This window comes from Megalops cyprinoides, chromosome 1, assembly GCF_013368585.1.
Source record: "Megalops cyprinoides isolate fMegCyp1 chromosome 1, fMegCyp1.pri, whole genome shotgun sequence".
NCBI lineage: Eukaryota > Metazoa > Chordata > Actinopteri > Elopiformes > Megalopidae > Megalops > Megalops cyprinoides.
In genome coordinates this window covers 54,598,420-54,624,552 of record NC_050583.1, presented here as the reverse complement: position 1 = coordinate 54,624,552, position 26,133 = coordinate 54,598,420, and the positions used below count along the sequence as shown (strand labels likewise).

The 26,133-nt window shown below is 44.2% G+C and overlaps 1 protein-coding gene across 1 annotated transcript in view; it reads right to left on the bottom strand.

Annotated features, from left to right (window-relative positions):
• ryr2a (ryanodine receptor 2a (cardiac)) overlaps window positions 1-26,133 on the bottom strand; it is a 167,242-nt gene that overhangs the window by 84,910 nt on the left and 56,199 nt on the right. Inside the window, exons 2-9 of the mRNA XM_036525633.1 lie at window positions 19,238-19,357; window positions 16,655-16,759; window positions 9,661-9,675; window positions 6,832-6,906; window positions 6,445-6,523; window positions 5,715-5,827; window positions 4,864-4,963; window positions 3,609-3,705 (exon numbers count right to left, since the gene is read on the bottom strand). Of these exons, the coding sequence (XP_036381526.1) occupies window positions 3,609-3,705; window positions 4,864-4,963; window positions 5,715-5,827; window positions 6,445-6,523; window positions 6,832-6,906; window positions 9,661-9,675; window positions 16,655-16,759; window positions 19,238-19,357 (704 nt within the window). The remainder of the gene's footprint in view (window positions 1-3,608; window positions 3,706-4,863; window positions 4,964-5,714; window positions 5,828-6,444; window positions 6,524-6,831; window positions 6,907-9,660; window positions 9,676-16,654; window positions 16,760-19,237; window positions 19,358-26,133) is intronic.

The following is a 26,133-nucleotide window of genomic DNA, read 5'->3' as shown; positions in this document are numbered from 1 at the left end:
CTGTCTTTATATGTCCAAGGATTAGCAGCAGACACAGGAGAGTAAATGGGAAGCTGTTCCAGGATGACACTTTTATGTCCTTGGCTTTCTGATGGCGCATCTCGGCGCTTCCTTTCTTTTGCTTCAGAGCTCTTTTCTTTTTAATTCCGAGCATGACACATGCCACGCGACCCCTCTGCCGATGTGGGTTCAGTCCACTTTCAATAGCTCATTTCTGTTGCCCAAGGACATGCCCATGCACACTGTGCAAACACCCACGACCGAGAGGATTCTAACATGCTGCTTTTAAGAAGAGCGACACACTCAGACACACACACATGCATACACACACACACATACAATAGAGCCATTGCATAACAGATTATATTATGCCTCTTCGATATTCAGGCCACAGCACAGGCAACCCAAAGCTCTTTCTCTTTGGTAGCAGTGAGATAACAAAAGACAGGCTTTCTCAAAAAAAAAAAAAATCTACTGAAATTCTAATTGTACAAACAAGGGGGATGGGGTGAAAATGTACCATCTTTGGTTGTAAAAACTGCCGTGATGTATCCATTATGAATTAGACCTTGTCGGAAAGCCCTGGAAATGACACAGCGAGTCTATCCAGTCGGCACGGCAGCAAACTGCCCAACCATCAGCTTCAGTTTGCATGGAGACGGAGGCAGAGTTTCTGACAGGGCGACGAGTTCACAGCCGGGCACGGTGATCAGACACTGAGCAGGGTGAGGCAATGCACCGCAGGGCCTGCAGCACCAACAAATCTACCCAGAATGCCGAGCAGCAGGCAGACTCACTGAATTCTTAACAAACTTGGAATAACTTGTGATTTTATTTGGGCGTTTTACATAAGATTTCTTCATCGTTACCAGACTTCAGAACAACCAGCACTGCCTCTGCTTGAAAACAGAGAGATTCTTCTCTTCTTCTTCAAAGACATGTCAATCCCGAAAAGAAGTTGCACTACAGGCAAACTCAAATGGTTGATAGCAGGTTCAAATTCACTGTAACCATGACTTGTGTATGTGCTGTTCTCTGTCAGACTCTGTGGACACTGCTTCTATCAAATCTAATTCACTTAACATAATCTGAAACACTCTAAGATATACCTGAATTAAACAAAATTGCGCAGATTCTACATCAATGAACTGCTTCCACACTGTAAGTAAAAATTATTGCATACTTGAAAGTTCATGACTGCTCAAGTCATAATAAGAGTAAGTGGGCCATCAGAGTGCCAGGTAACACCAAAGAGATCAAAGCTGTGTTCTGGGAATTCACCTGAAGCAAAACAAGCTCATTCTGTCTAAAGTGGGCCTATCCTGCTATTTCCACTGAGGAATAACTTTTCATTTGTCTTTTGTCTGAAATGGAACAACACTCGCCCTAGTTAAAAGGTAAGCTGCTGAGCTGAAAGTCGAGTAGCACTTCCAGCCCCACCCTCCTCCTTCCCTTACTGCATAAATCTCCTCACAAACAAAAGAAAATCAATAACGGTTACTGAGCCCCACCACTCATCATGAAGACCCTATCAGCCCACTGCATTTCAGGCCCCTAACCCCCCTAGTGAACCCCCCCAACCCCGTCCCACCCCCCCCCCATACTCCACCCAACCCCCCCCACCTACACTACCGCGACCACCACCACACCTTCTAAACTTATCCATGCAGTTGCAAAAATGAGCGTCATTTCTCATTTCTCATTTTCTCATTTCATTCATTATTGTCATTTACAAGACACTCTTATGCAGAGCGGCCTACACAGTGCCTCTAATAAAGTGGCATGAAAAGTTGCACACACAAGACATCACCAACCACCGATGAACAAGCATCAGTATCTGAGAGCATTGCCTTTGTGCAAGAGACCGTTAATGGATGCTCACAAATGAGGGAGATCGGACATGTGCAAACCACGGCTACCTCCAGTCCCCACTGGCTAATTCTGGGCAGATGGCCACACAGACCAATGAAGACCCTAATTAATTGGTTTGTGTGCACTGCAGAGGATGGCTAGGTTGTCTGACTCTTCTAAACCCACTACTCATTTTTGTAATATACCATTAAGGTAAAGAAGAGTTTACCAGTAGTGGTCAGGTGACCACCCAATCAGAGTCCATGAAGCTTGTCTGTCATCATCGTGAATAAAAATGGAATTTGAGTCCCTGCATCTTGACCCATCAGCATAATGTGTTTACCCCTGGTTACCATCAGTGGGGGAGTTATGCTCCATTTGAAACGGTTTCAGTCTGATTAAAGAGAGAATGTGAACTCTAATTGTCTGGCCACGTATTACACCATTCTCACCATTTATGACACTGTTTTAGACCAAAAGGAAGCAGGCAATGATGCATAATGTAAAGCCGTACACAGAAACTTGCCTTGAAGAAAATACAGAAATTCTGCTGCATCAATACCTCTAATAAAGAAGCAATATCCTGCCTATTATCTCTAAGAGCAGATATATGGTCTAAGTTCAATAACTTCAGCTAGGGTGAATCACACCTCTGCTGCATGGCTGCCACATGATAATGTACTGTAGAGAGAGAAGTCAAATGAATACAAGCAGGGAGACTGTCAGGGGCAATAGCAAGCATTGCTTTGAATGCAAGAAGTTAATATAAGGAATTGCTGAAACGCTAAAACACCAAGGGAACACCGTGAAACGCTCAAGGAAAATATCACACAAAACATATTCCTTCAGCACGGCAGAAATAGATAAAGCACTTGAAACAAACTGTTCCTCCGGCTTGTTTCCACTTCAGGTCGAGCTGAGGTCATGTGACAGGAAGAGGAAGCAAAGCAAGGACTCTTTTTCAGACACCTCTCCTTCCTGAGATTTCAAAGTGAGATCACCTGACATTAGTTTTTCACTGGTTTTATCATTTTTTTTTCCATAATGACAAATTTAATCTCTGATATTTCTTTCCCTGATTTCTACGGAAATTTCAGTTTATCATCCTCTGACTCATTTATGCTGAACTAGCTACTGCAGAAAGGACACCGTTCAAATCATGGGTGGGGCATTACAATGGCACCCTCAAGCCAGGCACCTAAACTGAATTACTTCAAAAATATCTATCCTACTACATAAATGGATAATAAGCACACTGTTTTAGATAGAATGTATGATGAGCAAATAAATAATAAGACAATTATTACGTAAAGTAATAATGTACATTAAGCAGTAATTCTACAGCTATTTTTATATTTCTGCAACATTTAACATTACAATTTCACACACACATAAATGCACACACGGACACAGATATACATATATAATGTTCCATGAAACAGTTCAATGAAAAAGGCAAGTTGTCCTTTTCCCCCTCTGGCAAGACCTCAGAAATCACTGTAAATGATAAAGCAGGAGACATGTGCTCCAGTGTAATCACCCAGGACGTTTAACAAACCTCCCGTTAATCCACTCCGCATACAGTACAGTACACAATCAGGGAACCTCTGGGACCAAAAAAGGAAGAGAGAAGTGCACTCTCCAGGAGCACCTAATCCCCTGCTGGCTCTGCGCTCCAGTGGCTGCCATGGCAGCTCGCTGACCAATGGGAGGCCTCCCTCGGCGGGTTCCCCCCCCCCGTCCTCCCGTCCACTGACCTGCGCTGCTCCTCCCCGTGCTCCCCGGATGGGACGGTCAGACACTCGTCCATGTGACCGTGAAGCAGCCTCAGGACGTCCCCGCCAATCAGGTACCCTGAAAAGGGGTGCAGGAAGGAGGAGTTACGGCCCTATGTGCTCTAGGCAGAATTGACCCATAACTGCTGATGCAGGGCCAGTTTTGCTGTTTTGGTTGTAACCGGTGAGGTTAAAATTGCTATCGGGACATATGACCCTAGATCAGCACTTAGTGTCATCAGTCTCACAGGAGGTCATTATAGCATTCAAACATTCCTAGCCTGTGACCCATTTCACTGGGAAAATTCACTTGCTCTGGCCCAGTATTAGTGAGAACAGGTACATTGTTTTTCACTCAAAAGCACTATACAAGGCTGTTACGCTACCTCTGGACCTCCTGACATATGTCAATGTGTCTCTCAAAGACAATGACTGCTTTCACAACCATTGTGACAGGGAAATTTTGTCAGCTGTGTCTTTCATTGTGTACAGTTAATAGATACTGGGCATGTAACTAAGTCTGTGAATAGCCATACATATTGAAAAGCCTTAACATGTATATATAATATATAGAGTTTCATAACCTTCTTCGTCCCCTCTGAAAATCCATGGTGGATCCCCCCACACTTTGGGAACCACTGGACAACATTACTGCATGGAATATGTACCTTGGATAGATATCACATTTGGGCTTATCTATTAACAGTGCTTGGTTATTTGTACATGATTTCACAGAATCCATTTTACCTTTTCATCACATTAACATGATAGCAATGTTTCACAGTAAGTAGGTCTCAGCAGTGTGTGATGAACTTGCTATTTATTTTACGTGTAGTATCACATTGTGTCTCTAATCTAGTCTCTGTGATCTATGGCGGTGTGTGTACTTGACTTCCCTTAGTTTCTAGGCTGTCTAGTCAGGTTGCACAAGTTAACTGGTGGTGGGGCTTGAATGGTGTTGAATGCTCACACTCACTGGTCTGAGAGTGTTGTTAGCCTGGTCTGACACTGTTGCTTATTTAACTTGAATGGATGCACTTCTGTTCTTTTGTACTGAAAGTTGCTCTGGGTAAGACAGTCTGCTAAATGAATGTCACATAATGTAACATAATGATAATTCCAGAGATGAGTAAAGGCCCCTCTTTGTCTCCTGCGTGTCTGGGCTCTGACAGTGGGGAGGAGCAGCCACCGTTAATCTGGGAGAGGTCTCACTGGCTGGCGGGACAGGGTAACCAACCTTGCGCCACTTCACTCCCGGAGCAGATCGGCGCCACGCTCCAGAGGGTCTGCTGGAAGGCAGCATCCACGTGCAGGCTCCCGTTCCCATATGATAAATGCTGGATGAAAAAAAGGCACAGGAAAACCATATAGAGCACTCACCGCTGCGGGAGTCAGGGAGGATGCTGGGAAATGGAGGTGGGGAGGGCGGAAAGAGTCGGGGGGTGGGGGCGGTGGGGGCGGTGGCTGTTGGATGAGAGCCCCCCTTTGGCGAGTGCTCAGATTTAACGCACTCTGCTACTGTGAGAGTAATGGCACTTCGCAGGGGTCCCCCTCACAGGGTAATGGCTGATGCAAATTCATCACGGCTTCCACATTTTTCATTAAGTCGGGACAAGACGGGACGCAGCAGAATATACCCCGTCATATCCGGCACCATAACGCAATTTCACACTTGACACACAGCTTAGATAGGACCCTTCCACAGCCCCGCTCCTGTTATTGTTGACTCTTCCTCGATAGGGTTTCAAGTATTTCCATCCAGTGCGATTCACCGATTCCTATTAAATTTTCCCGCCTCATTCTTGTCTTGTCACGTCCTGAAACTCAACCGACTGAGAAAAGAAGGTCCAGAAGCCCAGAGAGAGCCTAATTACGTGCCACGCTTGGTGAAGTCAGTTATTCTCGCTTAATGTCACAGCGGCAATCACTATAAATCCGACTCCACAACTGTTAGAGCGGTGGATACCTGCCCTATCGGCATCAGTGCAGTCACAGCGATGCTAAGCTAACCGTTTCCCCTGTTGCCTGCCCTTTTTTTCCTTTGCCGAGCCCCACTGGCAGGTAACAGGTGTCGCATGCCTCACTTACCAGGTACCGCTCCGAGGAGACGCTGACCAAGATGAGGTCGTCCCCAACCCTCACCTTCTCACCCTCTGACCTCTGCTTGGAAGCAGGATGGATGGTCCACCAGCAGGCCTCGCCTATGCACACAGATGATCGGCTGGTTAGCTTCGAGATTTCCACTGTGCTTTATCATTGTACCGTCTTTTCGGTAGCTTTTTACTGTAGTGTTTTTTTTTTTTCACTGATTACGCTTTCGTGGGAACAGGGCTCCTAGGAGACAGATGTGATTGTGATCAGTGGGAGACTAGATTAGTGCCTTGAGTCCCAAGTGTGCACGCACTTGCGCACACAAACAAACACACACACACACACACACACACACACACACACACATACACAACCCTGGCATCCATAAGCTGGCTGGCTGCTCTCCTGCCTGGCATGTATACCCAGCCCCTAGCCCCAGGGGGAAGCTGTCTGCCTATTATAAGTGGGGTTACTCCAGGACAGGAACCCCATCACTACATGCACTCCACACAGACTGCCAGCGTTTGCCAGGGGCACTCACAAGCAAGAAAATAGAAAATAAGTCAAATATTTCTACAGGGAATGGTACCATTTTGGCCTTAGAGCAACACAGCAATTGCTCTGAGAAAAAAAATATTTGAAAAGGTACTGATGTTTCATTTATGCCAGTTTCCTATTGACTGTTAGTGGTTACCTGTGTAAGAGACCTGGGAGGTGTGGGACCTACCTGTTGTATCTTCTTGCAGTCCAACATCAAATGCCAGTTTATCTGTCGAAGACCGCGAGGTGGACAAACAACAGAGGTACTGCAGGACAGGATGAAACACCATTGTCATTTGCATTTGTGTTGGAGTCAGTATGGTCATTTTGGTACATCAAAGGCACATGAACACACACCAAAGGAATACATGACAGAGGGCAGAGATGGCTGAAAGTGCTGATATTAATTCCAAGATTTCAAAATCTATGAACTAGATGAACTGCTGTCGAAGCTTTGAATGTGAGCTATTGTGACACAAAGACTCCTCTTTCCATTGTACGCTGCATACAGGTCAATTAGACAGGCAGTAAAATGGGGCAGCCCTCGTTTTACAGGTGTGCTGAGAGTACTTACCATCCCACTGTAGGAGTGTCTCAGCAGCACGGCGTGGCCGTAGAGCAGGGTGCGGTGGCCCCCTCCCTGGGCTGTCTACAAACACAACATGGGAACAGGGCGTTAAGCTCTGAAATTACCTAACACCCTTATATACACACACACAAAAACACACACACACGTATAGATCAAGATGTAGATATGATATCTACAGGGTGTGATCAGCACAGAAACCATATCATTTTTGCTAAAAACACTGATGGTAATTACTGTGTACACTTTTCTTTGTGCTGAAGCTACTGTCCAGGGTGACTTGCATTGCATGACACAATGTAAAAAAAATAATACTTAATCAAATAAAATTTACAATGGTACCAGTACTAGAAAAATAAAGGAAAAGTACTTTATGTTGACATGGAATCTCAATCTATGCAAGGCCCAGTTTTGGGACCATTTCAAGGGACATACATCACAAAGCATTAGAGGAAAAAAATCATGTGAGTTACAACAATTTTATGAAAAATACACCACAGATGATTAAGGTGACTTAATGTAGTGTGAAATGTAGAGGTATCACGTGACAACAAAAAGTAATGAGACTATGCAGTTCTAATGTTGGGGGGGGGGGGGGTGAGCTGGGAGCTGGAGAAAGATCAAGATTTATAGTACAAAGGAAGAGATGGGGGAGACAGTAGATATCAGAGGATGAATTCAGGGGGAGAACGGGATTATGCAAAGAATTTTCAACTGTAAATTGAATATAAAGAGGACCAGGCAGTGTCACGTGGCAGTAAGCAGGAACGGTGATTCCGAGGTTAATTATTTGAGCAGCAGCGTCTTAACTCTATTACTTGAAGTGGTGGTAGAATCATAGGGGGAACAATACAATTACGCTTTGTTTTTGACATCCAGTTAAGGATTAAAACATTAAACATCGATTTTCCAGGTTTGCGGATTAGGTCTAGGCCTATAAATCTGCAACCGTGCAGACCGGATGAAAAATGTTTAACATTCACTTTAATGGTGGAAACCCCCGCATGTGTTTAGCATTTACATTGGTCTGAGAATTACAGACATGCATTGTGCTTTCCAGCGTTGTTTTAAATAGTCATGTTGCTTTGCTTTGCTCTGCTTTGCGTAGGACAGTCCACATCACTGACTCTGCTCTGGCTGTGGAGAGGAGCTAAATCTGTGCCACGTTTAAAATGCACAGTGACTTTTGCAGATTTATGCAAATATCAAAGGACCCATGTTGCAAGAAAACAGTTGCTGTAATTAACTTCAATCTGCCTAATGAGTTTAGTGCCACGTTACAAAAAGCTTCAGCTTTCAGACTGCCGTTCTGAGCCATGGGTCACTTCCGTCTCAGCCTTAATAGATGAGGGAACAGTAGGCTGAGCCACACAGTACACTGATCAAAATGCTTTGTAAAAAAAATTACATAAGATTGGCCACATCTGAGAAAATTCAGTATCTGTGAATGCTCTTTATTCATCTCATTTATGCAGTTTTAGTGGCCATAACTGCTTACGTCCGGTATTTACAGTGCCTACGCACTCTGGGGTGCACCCTGAATCTGAAATTTCCATCAATTTGGGATTCACCTTGTTCACAGATTTTTACCATTTTTATACACATTGTCCCTTGTAGTGGCAGAGAAACACCAAATTAACACCACACTAGAATCTATTAGGCATGTGTCAGGGCATTTTAAATGTATTGCTCTCCGCCTGTTTAATTACAGATCCCAGGTACAGCACTCCTGCACACTGTCCATAGTAATGGCAACAGTAATTCAATGCGACAACCAGTTGGGACCTTTATATTCCCATTACAAACATACTACTAAAAGTGGTCAGAAGACAGTTAATCAAATTACTCTTATCAATGAGGATCACCCTACTGTAATTAACATCTTCATCTATTATGGGCTGCTTGCATAGCATTAATCTGCACACCTTGCCTACGCTGCTGGACTTCTGGATAGGAAGTGGATGCAGCCCAAAACACACATAATGGCCAGATTTCAGACTGCAGATAACACATCCAATATGTCTTCTTCAAAATACAAAAACGAACACCTCAAAAGGAATAATTACCTCTCTTAATTCTTGATTTTCATATGCTGGTCGTAATATGAAAACATAATTCTGCCAGACCCATAATTACCACTGTGCTCCAGAATGGTCTTGTATTTCTAAGAATGTACATGTTTTTACTCTTTTATTTGACTTCCTTGTCAAGGTCAGTGATAAGTTCAAGCTATAAGAGCTGTAAGCACGTCTCTTGTGCCACATAAAAGAAACAGCAGTGATCGCACCCCAGCACCAGGGTTCAGCCAGCGCTGGGTGGCTTCAGAGAGCGCTCAGTCACACTTCTGCCCACGTGTCTCTGCACGGACGTTAAATATTCACCCGTTCTGAAGCAGAGATCAGACACATGCAGGACTTACGCCCGTGTCAGATGCGCAAGCTCGCTTTTTGATGTAAGGGCTACAGGAAATTGCAGCGCAACATGCGAAACATGAGGTGTAATTAACACGCCGAGGAGATCAGCCCATTCTCAGGTGGGAAAGTCAATCCGCACAGGCACATGGTGTTCCGTCCAATTTACCAGGCTGCTGATTGCAAGGGGGGGGGGGGGGGGGGGGACTTCTGCTGTCAATTACGGGCTGCGGTGATCAGGTAAGCATGGACCGGCGGAGTCGTGGCAATCCTACAAGGGGCTCCACTCACGGGGGTGACGGCTGTGACGTGTGGCAGAGGGAGGGAGGGAACGGGGGGTGCAGGGGGGGATGTGGCACACAGCATGCCTAAAGGCTCTGCGGAGCCGGCCCGTCGCAAAACTCACCTTCATCATGAACTTCTGTGTACGCATAAAAAGAAAGATAAAGAGGAAAACAGGATTAGTCAAAGAGGAAAAGAGGATCTATCTACTAAAACACCTGAGAACTAACAGATTAAGCCAGGGTAACAATGTTAAGGACAATTTAGCTTGCTAATATCAAAGGATTGTGTTTGGTGTATACAGAGCAGCATAACTGGCTGGTGATGTAAAAAGGTGGTTAACATTCTAGGTCTCCAATGAAATATTGGGATTAGCAGAGTTTATGTAGGAGATGGTACACGGTCTCTCTTTGCCTCCAATCCACTACAATACCTCCAAACACAATACACCCAAAGACCACTTCAATATGCTGTGCCTTAAAGCAAGGATACCTGGCCATGACTAATCCCATACTGGATCAATGAAGATGAGTTTTCCCCTAATCCTGTCTGGTTCCTTTAAACACAACCTGATTGAGAAATGCCTCCAGCGGGTGTCAGGTAGTTGCCACAGTTGTCTACAATATCCCCTAACCCATCGCCCAATGTGTAAAGGTAAGGAGGGAACTGAAAGTACAATGTAATCCTGTGTGGATCCTTAAATAACTACATAATAGGGACACAGACACAGACGCACTTGTTTGTAAGAACAATGTGTATACTGACGAGGGACAACACAGTTATATTTAGGGAATAGATAGGGAACGGATATTCAGGGAATACATTAGATGAATGTGCCGAAGAAACACCGCCATGACTTCTTTGAACACATGCAGGTCTACATCATGGCCGTCATCAAGTGGCCACCCTTCTGCAGAGAGCATTATGTTTAGTACACATAATGCATGCAAGGAGTCAATACTAAAGAGCAAGGGGCATCATGTTATGTTTCATGTCGAAGTCACTTGCTTTCAGAGTCTACCATTTGCTTTGTAATGTCCATGCTCTTATTCCACAACATGAAACTGATGTAAAAGGGCACCCATTTCTCCAACGTCGCTCTCAGAGCACAGAGGACGGGAGCATTTATCGGATTGGCTCATTCCTTTGTCCCTGAATGCCATTTAATTGCCTTTCATCCAGTCTCATTCTTTCTATGTTTCAGATGCCGTAGCGATATGTAGAAAATACTCTAGTACTATGTACTAGAAGTTCAGATGCAATCCTCTAAATCCCACTCTTGCAAAATAGGAAGATAAGAACAGGTAATCATCATCAATTTATTACAGTCTACAGTGATTTATATGAAGGATAAAATAATGCACACTTCTCACACTTTACTTTGAGCTGACTTCTGCATTCATCCCCTGTGAGAGAAGACATTTTACTATATGTCTACAGTACAATTCTAAATGTTCTAAAGCACACTTTTTGCTTTATACTTTCTAACCTATGAGAGCTTTTCAGACAGTTGTATTTAAACCAGTGTTGATCTGTGAAAGAGGAAATGTGCGTAAAGGAAATTCAAATGAGCATGACAGGAAAAAATCAAGGTGATGACTGAAATGATAGCCGTAAAATAGAACCAAATAATAAAATGAATCAGTGTCACTTGTGCTCCTTGCTCTTTCATATTCAGTCCCAACCTCACAGAAATCTGAGGTGTGATGCTTCTGCAAGCCTAATTCATCCATGAATTTATCAATGACAAGCCCTACAGTTTCACGCGATTACATGGTATGGTTCATATATATGTGGGCAATATTCTATAGTCACTTTTTCATTGTGTGAAATCATACCTTTTCACAAATAAAGTAATGAATACTCACCTGAAACTGCAATCGATTATTGTACAGCTTCAGTGCATATGTTCACAATGTAAAAGCCCATGCACCATGTGAGACTTAAATACTACAACACTGATTTAGTGACAAGTGAATTAAAAAAGGATCCATTCAGTACATTATCTGTGTCTACGTGTGCGCGTGTGTATGTAAGCCTGTATGATGTGTGTTTGCATATGAGTGCATGCATCTGTGTGTGCACATCTGTGTGTGTGTGTGTGTGTGTGTGTGTGTGTGTGTGTGTGTGTGTGTGTGTGTGTGAATGTGCGTGTGTGTGTGTGTGTGTGCGGCACAGCAGTAATGGCAGTAGTGCCTTCAGAATATTGCCCCGGGTTCACATGTTTGAACACAAGCATGAATGAGCTATGAATGCTGGGTGAAGAGGGTGACCCAGGTGAAGAAAGGCAGACATACCCATTTTTCCACATCAACTTGCTGTGGAAACGCAAGGTAGAGAGAGGGGGAGAAGTAAGTTGCCTTTAACTTGCACTGAAAACACATCTGAGGAAAAAAAAAACTGAAATGGGGGTTTCAGATGGACATCCCTGAACTGAAACCGCATGATTAACTGGACATTGAGACGGTTCATGTGGCCGTTGCTCAGTGTGCGTACGCAGATTGGCGAAGGAAGTGGAGCCATGCAATGTTAATGCTTTCACAAGCAGCAGTTGTGCTTGTTCCTCTGCTGGATGGATGAGGAGGTATGCAGTTGACACTACTTCACTCAGTTCAGGCTGGGAACTAATAACCGAAATGTGCCAGTCCCTTCCCCAGTCAGTGGCTGCATACTTTCGCTAAAATGTACCAAACTAATTCAGTGAAGCTCAGATTTCAAAAGGACACAGTCGCCTGAACGGGCATGTAGGACGAGTTTCAAAAGTGTGTTGAAGGTGAACGCCACCCTCCTCAACTTCCTTGGTGATTAATGTATTATAGCCGCAATTGGGACCATTGTGACTAAGTGTGTCGCATTCCAAATGCAGAGAGCACAATTTTGGGGCAGGCCTATCCTAGTTTCTCTGTGAGGCTATTGGACGATTCTTTCACTAGCAGGTTCTTATCAAGTAAAAAGCCCATTTGTGTGGATAGCATGCAAGTCAGAGTCAATCTATTTGTATCTGAATCACTGGCAATAAACCCACAGCACTGGTCTACCCATTGCTCCTTTCTCCTCCAACCGTCCCAGGCAACATACAAAGAAAGTAAGCCACTGCGTACTGTATCTACTGTAGCCCTTCCAACTTGAAGACAGACGGCCTCAGATCCAAGCCATTGTTTCACATTAGCATGGGAGTCTCATTCATCTTTCATAATGTGGCTACGCTTTGGCCACATCAAGCCAGCTGTCAGGACTAATGAGTAAAAATGTTTGTCCGTTCCATGCCCATAATTGCGTACTGTGTCTGGCACTGAAATATAATTACGCAGTTATCCTTTAATAAACAACATTATTTCACCTTTTCAAGCCAGCCATTCCTTCGCTGTCATGCTGAGGACAGGCGTGAGACCGATACTTTACCCCCCCTCCCTCCCTCCCCCCAAGTACACAGTCTATTTTATTCATTCTGTCACTTCAATCCTGTGGAGGCATTATGTGAGTCCTGCATGTTATTTTCCATTATGATTTCAGACTTCTACCCATTAGCACAAAATGTTTTTTTTGCTTTGGAAGAGACTGTTGAAATAGTGGATGTGATGAATTAAACTTGAACAATATCCACTTACACAAAATAAAATATCCCATATTGCTTTATAACAATGTAGGATTATAGACAGCACTGGCTAGCAGCGTCTACTAAATACTACAAAATAACACTAATTAGGAGTTAATTTATTAATTTGCAATAATGTTAGCATTGTATTAATAGGCAATTAAGCTTGCGTAATCTCAATACCTCCTGAATGCCTCCACACAGTAAGGCTGCTGCAGGGCATCTATGACCCTCTCACATGCTTTCTCCTAGCCCATTGCTGTTTTGCACACTACAAGTCCAACAGTGGAGCAGAGCCAATGTCAACTGGAGGATTCGCACATCTTTCTCTGAGGACAACCTGTAAATCTTATAGGTGATGGGCTGCTTGGATCCACTACTGTAGATGAGAAACCCTAGCCAACATAACTCCATCCAATCCTGGAGGTCCAAAGCCAATCACGTCCAGCCACTGGGGACTTCGATCATAGTTGGCAGATTTTCAAAAAGCAAATACAAACACTATTATACGACTGTATTACAGTAGTGACAACTGCCTCTGCTATTGTATCTCCCCACCCCCCCACCCCCCCCACTACCAATACCAGTAATAATCTTAATGATAACATATGGGGGGTACAAGGGTCCAATAAAAAGACGGCACTCAGAGCAGGATTCCGATTCAGGCTGTACATAAATCTACAACAGTTTATGTCCCAATCCTAATCCCAGACAGCGCTACTGTATTGGCCCCTCCAACAAATTAATAAATAAGCAAGAGCCCTTATCTCCTTACATAATTGGAGGCATGAGAGCGCATTATGTGCTTCATAGTGTAAGAGGCACAGAAGGCCAGGGGCTGAGGGCCGAAGGACTCCATTTCAGAGAGAGGAGGGAGGCAGGAGTCCGTCTACTTTCCGCGTGGCTCCAAGTCTTGGCCGTTTGCATTCCCCACCCCCACCCCTTGTCGAACGTTACCAAACCATCCCTTTTTCTTCCTGTGGGATCCGAGAGTTGTGATTAGCTCTCGGATCTCTAACAGCATTGGCTGGTCGCGAGCGGAAATCCGCTCCGGCATTATTAGGCTTACTCATGTCATTGCCTGAGCTTTCTGTGCCACCGCATGTAGGATTGCAAGTAATCTACATTACCCTTATTGTGTAATGTAAAAAAAAAATTACTCCTGCTGTGTAACTGCACAACATGGATCCACAGTGATTACAATCTCATTTCTATTGTGCATTTTAAATCTGATTAAAGGGACGCAACAAACAGCCCTTAATCTTTTTTTGCTGCAATTTCCTGGCTCGTTCATCACACAGGGGCACCTAACATTACCCCCTTCCCCCCCGCCCCCTCCATTATACAGGTAGACACAAGCGCACTTTGAACCTACAGTCTGATGGACCTCCCATCAATTCACATTCATCAGAAGGCTTCTTTACACAGAAGCAATGCAAACTACATTGAATTTTGTTTTGTGAAAACATAACTCCTGGTAGAAGCTTGTGCGTTTCGATTTGCTGTGTTTCTTTTTTTTCCCTTTTCAGCTTCCCACGAATGTGCTTAGCTTACAAATGAAATCTCACACTTGGTGCTGCCTCTCTATCTGTAGCTCCCCCCCCCCCCCCCCCCCCCCACTCTCACTCACGCTCTCGCTCTCTCTCTCTGTCTCATTGCAATGACCAATCCCATCACCATCCTGCAGTGGAAACACATACACCCCCAGGCAACAGAATCCGTCCACCTTGGCTGTAAATACTACAAATACCTTATACACGTTAAAGCCTGTAGCCTACTTTTTTACCCCAGTGGAAAAAAAAGAGCAAGACATATGCTCTAGCATACAGGTACCCTGAAAGCCAGCACCGTTTCCTCAGTGTCCACATTAAGGGGAATGGATCGCATCCTCGCTGGGTGAATGGCGTGGCCGCACCCTCACATTCCTAAGGGTTTAATAGCGGAGCAGCGCAACGCCAACTGGATTGACTGGCGTTTGTGATTCGAGTTTGCGGAAGCAGCGTTCTGCACAAGCCCCCTTTATGGCCGAGCAGCAGGAGCGTGCTTCACCTTGGCCCCGGATTAAGACGCCTCACTACTGGCTCGGATTTAGAGTGGATGAGTCAATTACAGGAAGCTGCTCATTGATAGAAACGGCAATTTTAAAGTGCAAGTCATGGTGGAAAAAAAATAGTGACGGGGATCTGGTCTGTGTTGTCTTGCAGGGCACAGACAGCCATCAGTGACAGTCTACCCCTGCAATGCAGTTAAATTTAAAAAAGCCAATTTATTAGTGAAATACTGAGATATAGGAATACTGTATGGCAAATATCTATGCAAAAGAGGACGTGATAGGAACAAAGGATGAATCTCATACAGCTATATACATGCAACCATTAATGTGCTCTGTGGTGCTGATGTTGCCACGCTGGTTTCATTGCTCTTAGCTGATGATATGTGGCAGGAATGTGAATTCTAGATTATGTAGAATGCTGTGCTTTTTGTTGTCTGAGGGATTCATTTAGACACATTATCCTAATATCTGAACACTGAAGCTGTGGGGAAAAAAACACAAAACTAGACATGGGATTTACAACAAATAATCATGCAAATGAATGTGAATATAGTACAAACACCATTCACATCTCACAGCGAGACAGCCCCCCCAAACCCTTGTCCTTTTGGCTTTATGTTGTAATTACATCAGCATTTCCTCAGACAAACAGAGGCAAAGCTCATTTGGATGTTTCTGAGACTCGTCTCACTGTTTACTCGGTGATACCTCGAAATATTGTTTCCAGAAGAAAAAGGAAAAAAAAAAGAAAGAGCTGCCGGAATGAATTAAGATTTAAACGAGCGATTTTCTTGAGGATGATATCCACTGTGACAGTTGTGATTTGCGAATCGCTCCATCAATCGAATACTCAAGGGAGCGCCACAGAGGCGTCTCGTCTGCACAGCACAGTTCAGATTTCAATCTGCAGAAAGGAAGAAATGACAGGCTCCAGGATATAGCGTCTTTCCTCCCTCGGACAGCGACGTCGTGTCCGACTGCCCCATCACACTGCGAGTCTGAGCTCCTCACAGAGCGCTCCCAACCTCTCTCCAGGGGAGCGGCCTGCCGGCCCCTCCTAATTCGGGGTCAAACGGCAGGCTGAAAATCCGCCAATTTGTTTGCAGGACTGTCAAAGGGAACTGAAGTTGGCGGTAAGAGCATAATGCCGACAGGGGAGCTGTTTGTCGCTCGTTCTCCAGGACTCAAGCGCACAGGTTCCAAAGAGAAAAAAAAACCCAGACCGGCCTTGCTTTTGAAAAACTGCCAGTGTTCGTGATCGATATCCAAAATCAATTTTGATTGCCAATTCACCAATTGTTGCAAGGTAAAATACCCACCTCCATCACCCCTCCCTCTTCACAATGAGCACTGAGTGAAGGGACCCCAGGGGAGAGTGTGTCAACACTGTCCTCAGTCCCTGCTCATCAGGAAGACAAATCCATTCGCCAGCCATAGATTAAGTGCTGAAATCAGTATTTGATTACTTGCCCCTTCAGCTTTCTCCTCGGTGTTGGCAAGCATCTCCTGCAGGGCCCGGACCGACAGAGACTGCTCCAGCACAAAGGTACAGATGGACAGGTCCGGCGGAACATTCTGCAAGAGACAAAACAGGACCACACATGACAACATTGCACTCAGGTCTTTCTGGCTACGCCCACAAGGCGTTGTGTCAAATGATAAGAGGCCACAGACAACAGTGATCAGTCTTGGCACAGGAATCAATCAGAATTATAAGATGACAGGATCCACTTATCATTCTATTAAGCATAACTATGAGGTTATTCCCTAATGCTAAAATGCTGAGAAAGCTGTTGCTATTATCTGGCCTATCACTAGGAGGTCAACTATAAGAAAGCTTATCGCACATCTAAAAATGATGGCTGTTACTGAATAGCATTTAGAACTAAATCTGTCATCTTCACGCAGCTTAATCTGATGGGGGAGATAACATTGTTTAACAATGCATGCAAGAAAGGATCCATCCTCCCATGATTCTGTGCAAGGGCAAAGTAAGACCAGAGGGTCAAACCTGGAAGTCTCTTGTCAATAATTGTGACTGATTTCCAAGGTGAGGACGATCACTGTGGTTTCAGGCCTCAAGGTAAACAGTCAATTTTTTTTCTCCACTCCAATATCCAATTCGGTTTTCGAGGACTGAAAACAGTCATCCTTATCTATGAAACCTAATCTAACACCGGCTTGTTCATTAAATGTACTTGTCTCCCAAGCCTGTGAACAAAAATGACATGGCAGCTTTGTCAAACACGCAGGCCCGCGATGATGGGCCGAGGCAAATGTGGAAAATAATGCCGAGGAGATTGAGGAAAACAAAGCTACTGCGTACACTCATTATAGGCGTGAGCAAAAGCCTTGTCTCAGTGAGCTTCCAGAGCGGGACATCGCCCAAACAAGCCCCAAGCGTTCGAATGGCTCATTTCAACGTGTAATACTCCCATTTATTCACCGGGACAGCTCTGTGACAGCTTCTTACCCCCGATATCAGAAGCTTAATGGAAAAGCAGGTCACGGCAGGATGAAGACACAGTTTGTTGCTGTAGTCTGCTGCATTAAGAATATCTGGGGAGAGAATGTGTCCCTCAGCTTATGGGAGAGGGTGTCACCTCAAAAGTAGTACAAAGACTTGTTAATGTGTGACCACCTTGTGACATATCTGGTACCCAGTTCTGAGGCACACACCAGAGTGAGGCCTCATCAACATCAATAATAGGGTAGTACATAGAGAGCTCCTACATGCTGCCAATCAAAGCTAATTTGCTCTCCACAGGAAAACACTGCGACTGGTTCAAATCAGTGGGTTCCGCACAGGACAGCTCCACCCATTTCAGGGTTCACGAGGGCCTGACTCATCACTGGCACTCTGCAGGCATGCCACACCCTCTGGGGCATGATGACACCCAGGTAGTCTGCACTCTGACTGCGCACGCTGACTGCGCAACAGCAGCGCAGCCAGGATTCCAGGCCTTTTTCCCCGGGAGCTTCTACTTAGGAGAGAAACAAATTGCCTGGTTACACAAGCTCAGGAGGTGGCAGTCGGCATGCCTTTAATCTCCCCCCTCGTTATTATCAGCGCTACCTCACTTTGTCTGTGAATTTGGTTGTCCTGACAGCACACACACTGCAGTGTTTCCAAACTATGTCTCGGTAAAGACAAGGCTTAGCTGAGAAAAACATCCCTGTGGTGACTAAACAAAACCAAATCTGTTTTTTTTTCTCTCTCTCTCAGTTGGTACCGGCAACATTTTCTACATTCATTACTCTGTACCCATTCAACACATTATCTAAACATGGAATAATGGCTCAAATGACCAATTCATTAGGTGAAACCAACCAGGAATACAACATCACCCTTGAAATGGCTTTGTACTGGACCACTGAACATCTTATGGGAAACTGGTTTGACGAACTGGCCAGGAAATGTTTGTGGTGGTAATGGGGAAATTAGGTGTTTTTGTTGAAAATACCCAATCAGGACTGAGGCCATGACAGCATCAGTGTCCTCCCAGCTAAATAACCAGCTGACCCAGGTGAAGCACTACTGGAGACATCAAAGCCTGCACCCCCTGAATCTTGTGCACCTGACATTGTGTACTGTATGACACTTGACTGAAAGTCCTGTTGGCTTTATGTTACATAATGACAAGTAATGGGTTGTCTGACTCTGGAGATAAAGGTATACTTACTCTGGAGTTTGGAAGGCGTACCTAGCATTTAGAGGTTGTCATACCTTGCAGATAGAGGTGGTCTTGGTATAAATTAGAGGTAGTCCCTATTTTGATGTATGGGTAGCCTTGCTCAGGTAGTCTTACCTTGGAGATAAAGGCAGTCCATATTTGGACCTACATATAGTCTATACATGGAGTTACAGGCATTGTTATCTTGGAACTGGTACTGATCTTGTCTTCCAGCTACAGTAGAAGTGGCCTAGATACTGGAAGTCTTTTCTAGGAGTTTCATGAAGTGTTCATTTGAAGGTACAGGTAGCTTGTCCTTGGCGTTAAGGATACCTTGGAGTTACAGGTAGGCCTCATTTGGAGTTAGCGACAGCCTTACCTTGGAGTTTGAGGTAGACTCCAGGAAGCAGAGTCTGTTTCCAAAGCCCTCGGCTGCCAGACACAGCTTCTGCTGCTCCTTGTGGATGGTGGCGGAACACTGCAGCACCACCTCGTCATCCTGTAGGAGACACGGAGCACGTCCATCAACACAAGCAAAAAAGCTCACTGATACAACCCGTCAGAGTCTGAGCGTGCTGCTAAGATCAAATTCATTATTTCTCCTTAATCAGACACAACCAAACTCCAAACACAATTTCACAGCACAAACCAGTTGTACATTGAAATATGTAGGATAGACAGCCCATACAATGACATTACGTATTAAGAAAAAAACAAAAGAAGTCTAGCTGATTTGACAGGAAGATTAACCATCTATACATCTGTGACCTACACAATGAATATGGTGACCTGACTATCCGAGTATGCCAGAAGACTGTAATAAGGTCTTTTTCAATTCCGTCCCTAGCAAGAGAACTTAAAACTCAGCACCAAGATCTTTAAATGTGTGTGTGTGTGTGTGTGTGTGTGTGTGTGTGTGTGTGTGTGTGTGCGTGTGTGCGTGTGTGTGTGTGCGTGTGTGTGTGTGTGTGCATGCACGCAAGCGCGTGCACAGTTGGGACACAAGGCACTAATCTTGTCTCCCACTGATCACAATCACATCTGTTTCCTAGGAGCCCTGTTCACAGGCTGTCATGAAAATGTGATCAGTGGAAAAAACTACAGTACAGTAACTACACTACAGTAAAAGGCGCCCAAAAAGCACGTGGCCCAATGAAAGATGGTACAATGATAAAGTACAGTGTGTGTCAGGGAGGTCAGCAGCATGCCACTTGCAGGGAATACTACAATTATAAGACACAGGCTTGAGCAATGCCTCCACTAACAGGTACACAGGAGATAATAAGTTTCACATTCACTTTTACAAAATATCAAGCTGTCACAAAGCTTAAAGTAAACACCTTCTTACAGACTCACAAACACAAGATACTGCAGTTTCAGAACATTTGTCTACCCTCTCAATACAGCTGCCAAAAGTATAGTGTCGGTACATGTGTCAGTAAGCTGGTCAGTAAGCTGGTCTTATAATTAATGCATACTGCAACTTGTCAAATAGTTGATCTTAAGTATATACTTAATGTCATTGTGGGCTTATGCTTTGAGTGAGATGACATTTTCTGAGTGAAGGTAAATGCCTGAGACAGTAATCAGATAATAAGCGTTCTACTGTAGATTCTTATCCATTCAAGCTTTCTGGTTTCAGCCAGTGTGGAAGGTCAGGTGGGCCTCTCCCACTTCCATAGCCAAACTGACGAAAGGGCTGTCCCTACCAAATTACAGAATTTTGCCATTTTCCCCATATACAGAAAAGACTTGGTTTAAAATTCTACTAAAATGCAGTTACGTTAATCCCTAGGGTCAGATTTGACTGATTGATTCCAACTGGCAAGGACACATGCTCATATTACATTATTCAGCAGAGTAACATGCTCATATCATGGAAGACAACACCAGAGAGTACTTACATTATTTCTTTAATCACACACTGCCTAAGATGGGCAGGTTTTTGCCAGTGCTAATGTTAGCAGTACCCTACTTATTTGTAATGTAACGGGATATCAGTAAGGGTGCAGTAATGTAAAGATTCTGACTTGAAAATAAGTGTTATATTGCTTTATTTTGATAGTGACTTAGCAAACTAGCGGGCTAACCTCATCTATGCCACATAAGTAATCTTCAATAGAAAGATTGCTAGGTAGGTATTGTTAACTATAACGATTGCACAATGAAAAGCAAGCAGCATAACAAACATAGCGAGCTAATTAGCTACAGTGTTCAGTTTACCTGACTGTGTGAAGAAATCTGAGCTCTGACCTGTGACAACAATAAAGAGGAGATTTTCTCTGTAGATTCATGAATATGCAGTCAGATACAGAACAAGACATGACGAGTGCTGGTTTCAAAACCAACATCAGTTGCTTAACTCTGTGAAAGATAATGAAAATCACGTAGCCTTGTTTACAGGCACATCTTGTGTCTGTTTCTTTCTGTCTCTGTGTTTCTGGAGCCATTTCCCAACTGCGCAGATTCAACATCATTATGAAAAGAGTTCAATCACTAACTCTACCCCCTGCACTCTAGTGATGTCCGCTTCATTTGACTTGATCTAACCAAGGCCTTATTGATTTGCCCAACTTGAATCACTAGGTTCCTAGCCTGCCATCAGCTACTGGTTCAGGGAAATCTCTTAAAGTCCTAGGGACCACGTATCTTCATTATCAAGGGTGAATGCCACTATAATACTTGGAAAGCTGTGGCAAGAATTTGAAATAGACTTCCTGTCTTTAAATCCCTGCAATATCTAAGCTCTTCCTTTGGCTTGAAAAGCATGTTATCATGTTATGTACAGGGTAGCATTGTTGTCTACAGTGTTAAAATACCACTGATAGTCTGTGTGTATTCAAACAAATCAAATTATTTAAGAGAATTCAAATTAGATCAATTTGACCTTAATGGGCTGAAGTAATCCAATGTTGTTTTTTTAAGATGTGTTGTGAATAGATTGTAAAACTTGAAAACTTCAAGGAAGAATAAAAACATTTACTTTAATTGAATTCTATTCTGCCCATGCAACAATAACGGCTTAGAGCACCACTGAAGCAGGGAATGACTTCATTTTTTATGAAGCGTCTCGACTTTCAATTTAGTGCGGATTAAAGGCAATTACTGTGGTGGTGGTACAAACACTGCGATGAAGGCCCTCGCTGTCTACCTAGGAGACTCAGATTGACAGAATCAGCACTTCATAAAATCCCATTTCAGCAATAATCCCCAAAACTGGCTGCATTCCTTAGTGGCCCCGACTCAAGGGAGCCTCTTGGAGGATAGGACAGTGGGACAGTGTTCTCATGCACACCTGTACCTCTCACTGTAACCAAAAACATCTGTATCTCCCACCACAGCCAACACCACCTCCACCTCTTCAGGCAGCCCAAAACACACATACCCCTCACTACATCCAAAAACAACTGCATCTCTCCCTACAGCCCAGAACACATAATACTCTAGCTACAGATAAAACACCTGCACCTTCAACTGGATCCAAACGGTGCGACCATGTTAGGGAGTAGTCACAGAACAATACAGTCTTCATATTACATTATTGTCATTTAGCAGACACTTTTATCCAGAATATCAGCTGGACATTTAGAGTTTGATTAGAGGGAAACCGCCCACCCCACCCCCCACCCCACACACACACACACACACGCACACACACAGATCAGGTGTCACTGCTACAGTGCTCCCCTGACTGAGAAACCCATGGCACAGCAACAAATCAATTTCACAACACATCACGGGACATGACCCAAAAGCATCTATTAATATGTGTGTGACTGCATGTTAAGCGACCTTGGGTATTGAGAAAGGCGCTATATAAATGTAACTTATTATTATTGTTATTTATACAGCTGGACATTTACTGAGACAATTGTGGTTTAAGTACCTTGCCCAAGGGTACAACAGCAGTGGCTCTGCTAGGAAGCCCTGCTCCTCACCACTACACTAAACTCCTGCCCTGATCTTTACAGGACATATATCAATACAGAAAGAACAGCAGTTTCAGTATTTTCTGACAGAAATTACAACGATGGTATGTTATTGCTACAGTAACATTTTTCTTGTCTACATTTTGAAATCACATGAAGCATGCGACAGCTGTACAATATGAGAGGGCTGTTGTTGTGGACAGAAGGGAGTGCAAAACCTTGGCAAGGTTCTCCTGTTGTCAGCTCACAGCCATCCATAAATTTCACTGAATTAAAATACACAAACACACACGCAACCTCTTTCTTCCACATATTCTGTTTCCTGCGTATGTGTGCAAGCGCCTGTGTGACATGGCATGATTTTGCACAGCTCAGTAAATGACACGTGTTGTTTGGTAGCCGAACATGATTCCAATCAATGCTGCTGATGAATACGTGCGGGACGCATTACTCTTAAGGAGGCTATCATTGTGCAGCATAAAGAAAAAAGTAAAATTTTACGAGTCGTGTGATTTATTGCGCAAATTCAATTTACATGCAGCTATTAGACTAACCAGCTGGGAGAGGATTGCAGCACTACTTGCAACACTGTTGGCCTTTTTTTTTTACAAATGCAATCTCAGGTAGGAGAGAGGAAATAAAGATTGCCCATGGTGAAAACAGGCCTTCTGCTTGTATTTATCAGTAATGTTGCCCTATATGAATGCATATCCTTATTGCTTTTGAGAATAAAACATACTAGATTCTTGGGAGGTGCTATCAAGCAGGGCCAGTTATTCTGTGTATAAATAGTATTGGGGTGGTGGTGTTGTACAGTGGTCAGGAATTTGCACTTGTAAATCAGATGTTTGCAGGTTCAAATCACAGCTGTTGGTACCCTCAGGCAGGTTACTAAACATTCAGCTAAAATCTTTAACACAAAAGCCTCTGGTCAGAACAAAGGCGCTGCGAGAGTGAAAGCTTCTACTGCCTTCACCTTCTGCAGTGCATCATGGGATGGGCACGCCATTCCTGCCTCCATAATTTGATTTACACCGCACGATTTGTAACTGAATCTAGCCAGGTGAGAAAGCACAGGAAGGAGGAGGAATTATATTTACATGATTGCAATTCGTCACGAGGTCCCAGGCTACCTCTAACTGAGAGGCGGTTCATTCCAGCATCATTGGCGGATTTCCCATTCCAATCACCACCCAGCTTGGCGTCTTGGTGGTTCTCCAAATGAGGCTGAGGTGATTGAGACGAACGATGTGGGAACGTGTGACTCAGCCTCGGTGAAGTGCGGGGGCGCGCGTTGTTTGATTTAAGGCAACCTGAGACGCTTTATCTCCATTAGGATCAAACGAGCAACCCCCGTCAAATCATGATTTGCCCGTCCCTTAAATGTTTTCAGTCTGAAAACCCATAGCTCAGTCATACCCCGGCGCAGAGATATATGGTATGGCGAGATCACAGTGAGATCACTGTGATAGAGATCAAATACAGGGGGGGTTTGATTAGAGGGAAACCAACCCCAACCCACACACACACACCCACACACACACCCACACACACACACACACACACACACACACTCACACACAGATCAGGTGTCACTGCTGCAGTGCTCCCCTGACTGAGAAACCTGTGGCACAGCAACAAATCAATTTCACATCACGGGACATGACCCAAAAGCATCTTTAGCGTACACACTCACATAACACATTCGCAATACCTGTACATGATAATCGTGAAGATTAGCGGGGTGGCAATTTCTGTTTGTTTGCTTGGATTTCGCATAAACAGCAGATTACAGAGGGAAACAGATCAGCCGTGGCCGGTTTGTCCATTAATGATTTAGAGGCCGCTTTTGTGGCTGGCAGATCTGTGCTGTACTCGCGCCAGCCTGTTTTGACTGTGCTCTTCCAACCAGCTGTCACGCGCCACCGTGGATAATGGTGCAATGTTGAATAATGCCACTTTATTATCTCTTCAGCAAAGAGCGAACAATGAAAGTTTACCATGGGCAGTGTGCACAGTGTGCTTGCTATGAAGGGAACCCAAGGTTCACGCCTGTGAAAATAAACTCTGGGAAACTGTTTGGTTGGAATCACCAATGATTTTTTTACTACAGTCTTCTATGCAGTGTATGTCTGCTACTAGCCAACCAAACAACCTCATCTTTGCGTTTTTGAAAATAAACCTGACACCAAAGCAATTTTTCATAATGCAATTATTACAGGGGTGTTAAACAATAATTTCAAAGCTCCCCCTGATATTTTGATGTAAAATTAGTGATAACATTCCAGACAAATTGTTTCAGTGCACTTTAAAATATTGTTTCTCAAATTCACTTATTCACTCATCCATTCCCAGCTCACTTACAATGGCCCCTGTCAGGGGCATGGCATGACATATATATGGATATAGGTTGATGAACAGCCATACACAGGAACTGAACCCAGTACAGCACTGCTGAAACCATAGGGCCTACACTATACTTTCTATACTTTCACTATACTAGTCACACAAAATAGAAATTTCTTTTTGCCCAATAAAACTGTCAAGCCAAAACAAGGACTGTTTGACAAGATTAATTCCACATTATTTGACAATATTAAAACATATCTCCCCTGTGTTCACAGGACCATCCTCTGAGATACCATCCTCTTTCCTTTCCCACATGATTATTCTGCTTGGTACCTCAGCTTGCGCTGGGATATTTAAAAAATAACACCTCAACAACATTACTGGGGACATCATTAAACTGTATGGTGGCGAACAATGGCAACTCCAAGTAGATGTGGCCTCCTGCTTCACTCTCAGCTCACAGTTCATTAAAGTGCCATGATGAATCAAAACACATCACCTGCAACACAAAAGCTCACGCCGCAGTTAAGAATCAATTTACATTAGAATACAATGCAATCACCTCGCAACGAACTGGGCTGCCCGGACCGAATTGCCTGCTGTGGGCATGTTGAATGTGAAATAACTATTACCGCGGCATCCATTTCCAGCAGAGGCATGCGAGGATGCGCACCAGGTAAGAGAGGCCCCAGAGCCCTGTAGCAGCTTCTCACTGAGTCAGGCTTGAGTCAGTCGCATCTACGAGGCCGTGACTCACAGAACGCACAACACAGTCTGATCTGGCCACAGCTCGGGACATTCAGACCTATGCTGTACGACGCTCTACAGACCACTAATTCTGCTCCATAGGGCAGACTGAGAGGGCATGTGAGTGAGAGAGAGAGAGAAAAAAGGAGAGACAGAGGAGAAGAAAGGGAAAAGCAGAGAGAGAGGAGGAAAGAGGGAAAGGGAGAGAGAAAGAAAGTGGGAAGGGGAGGCAGAGTGAGAGGCAGGAAGG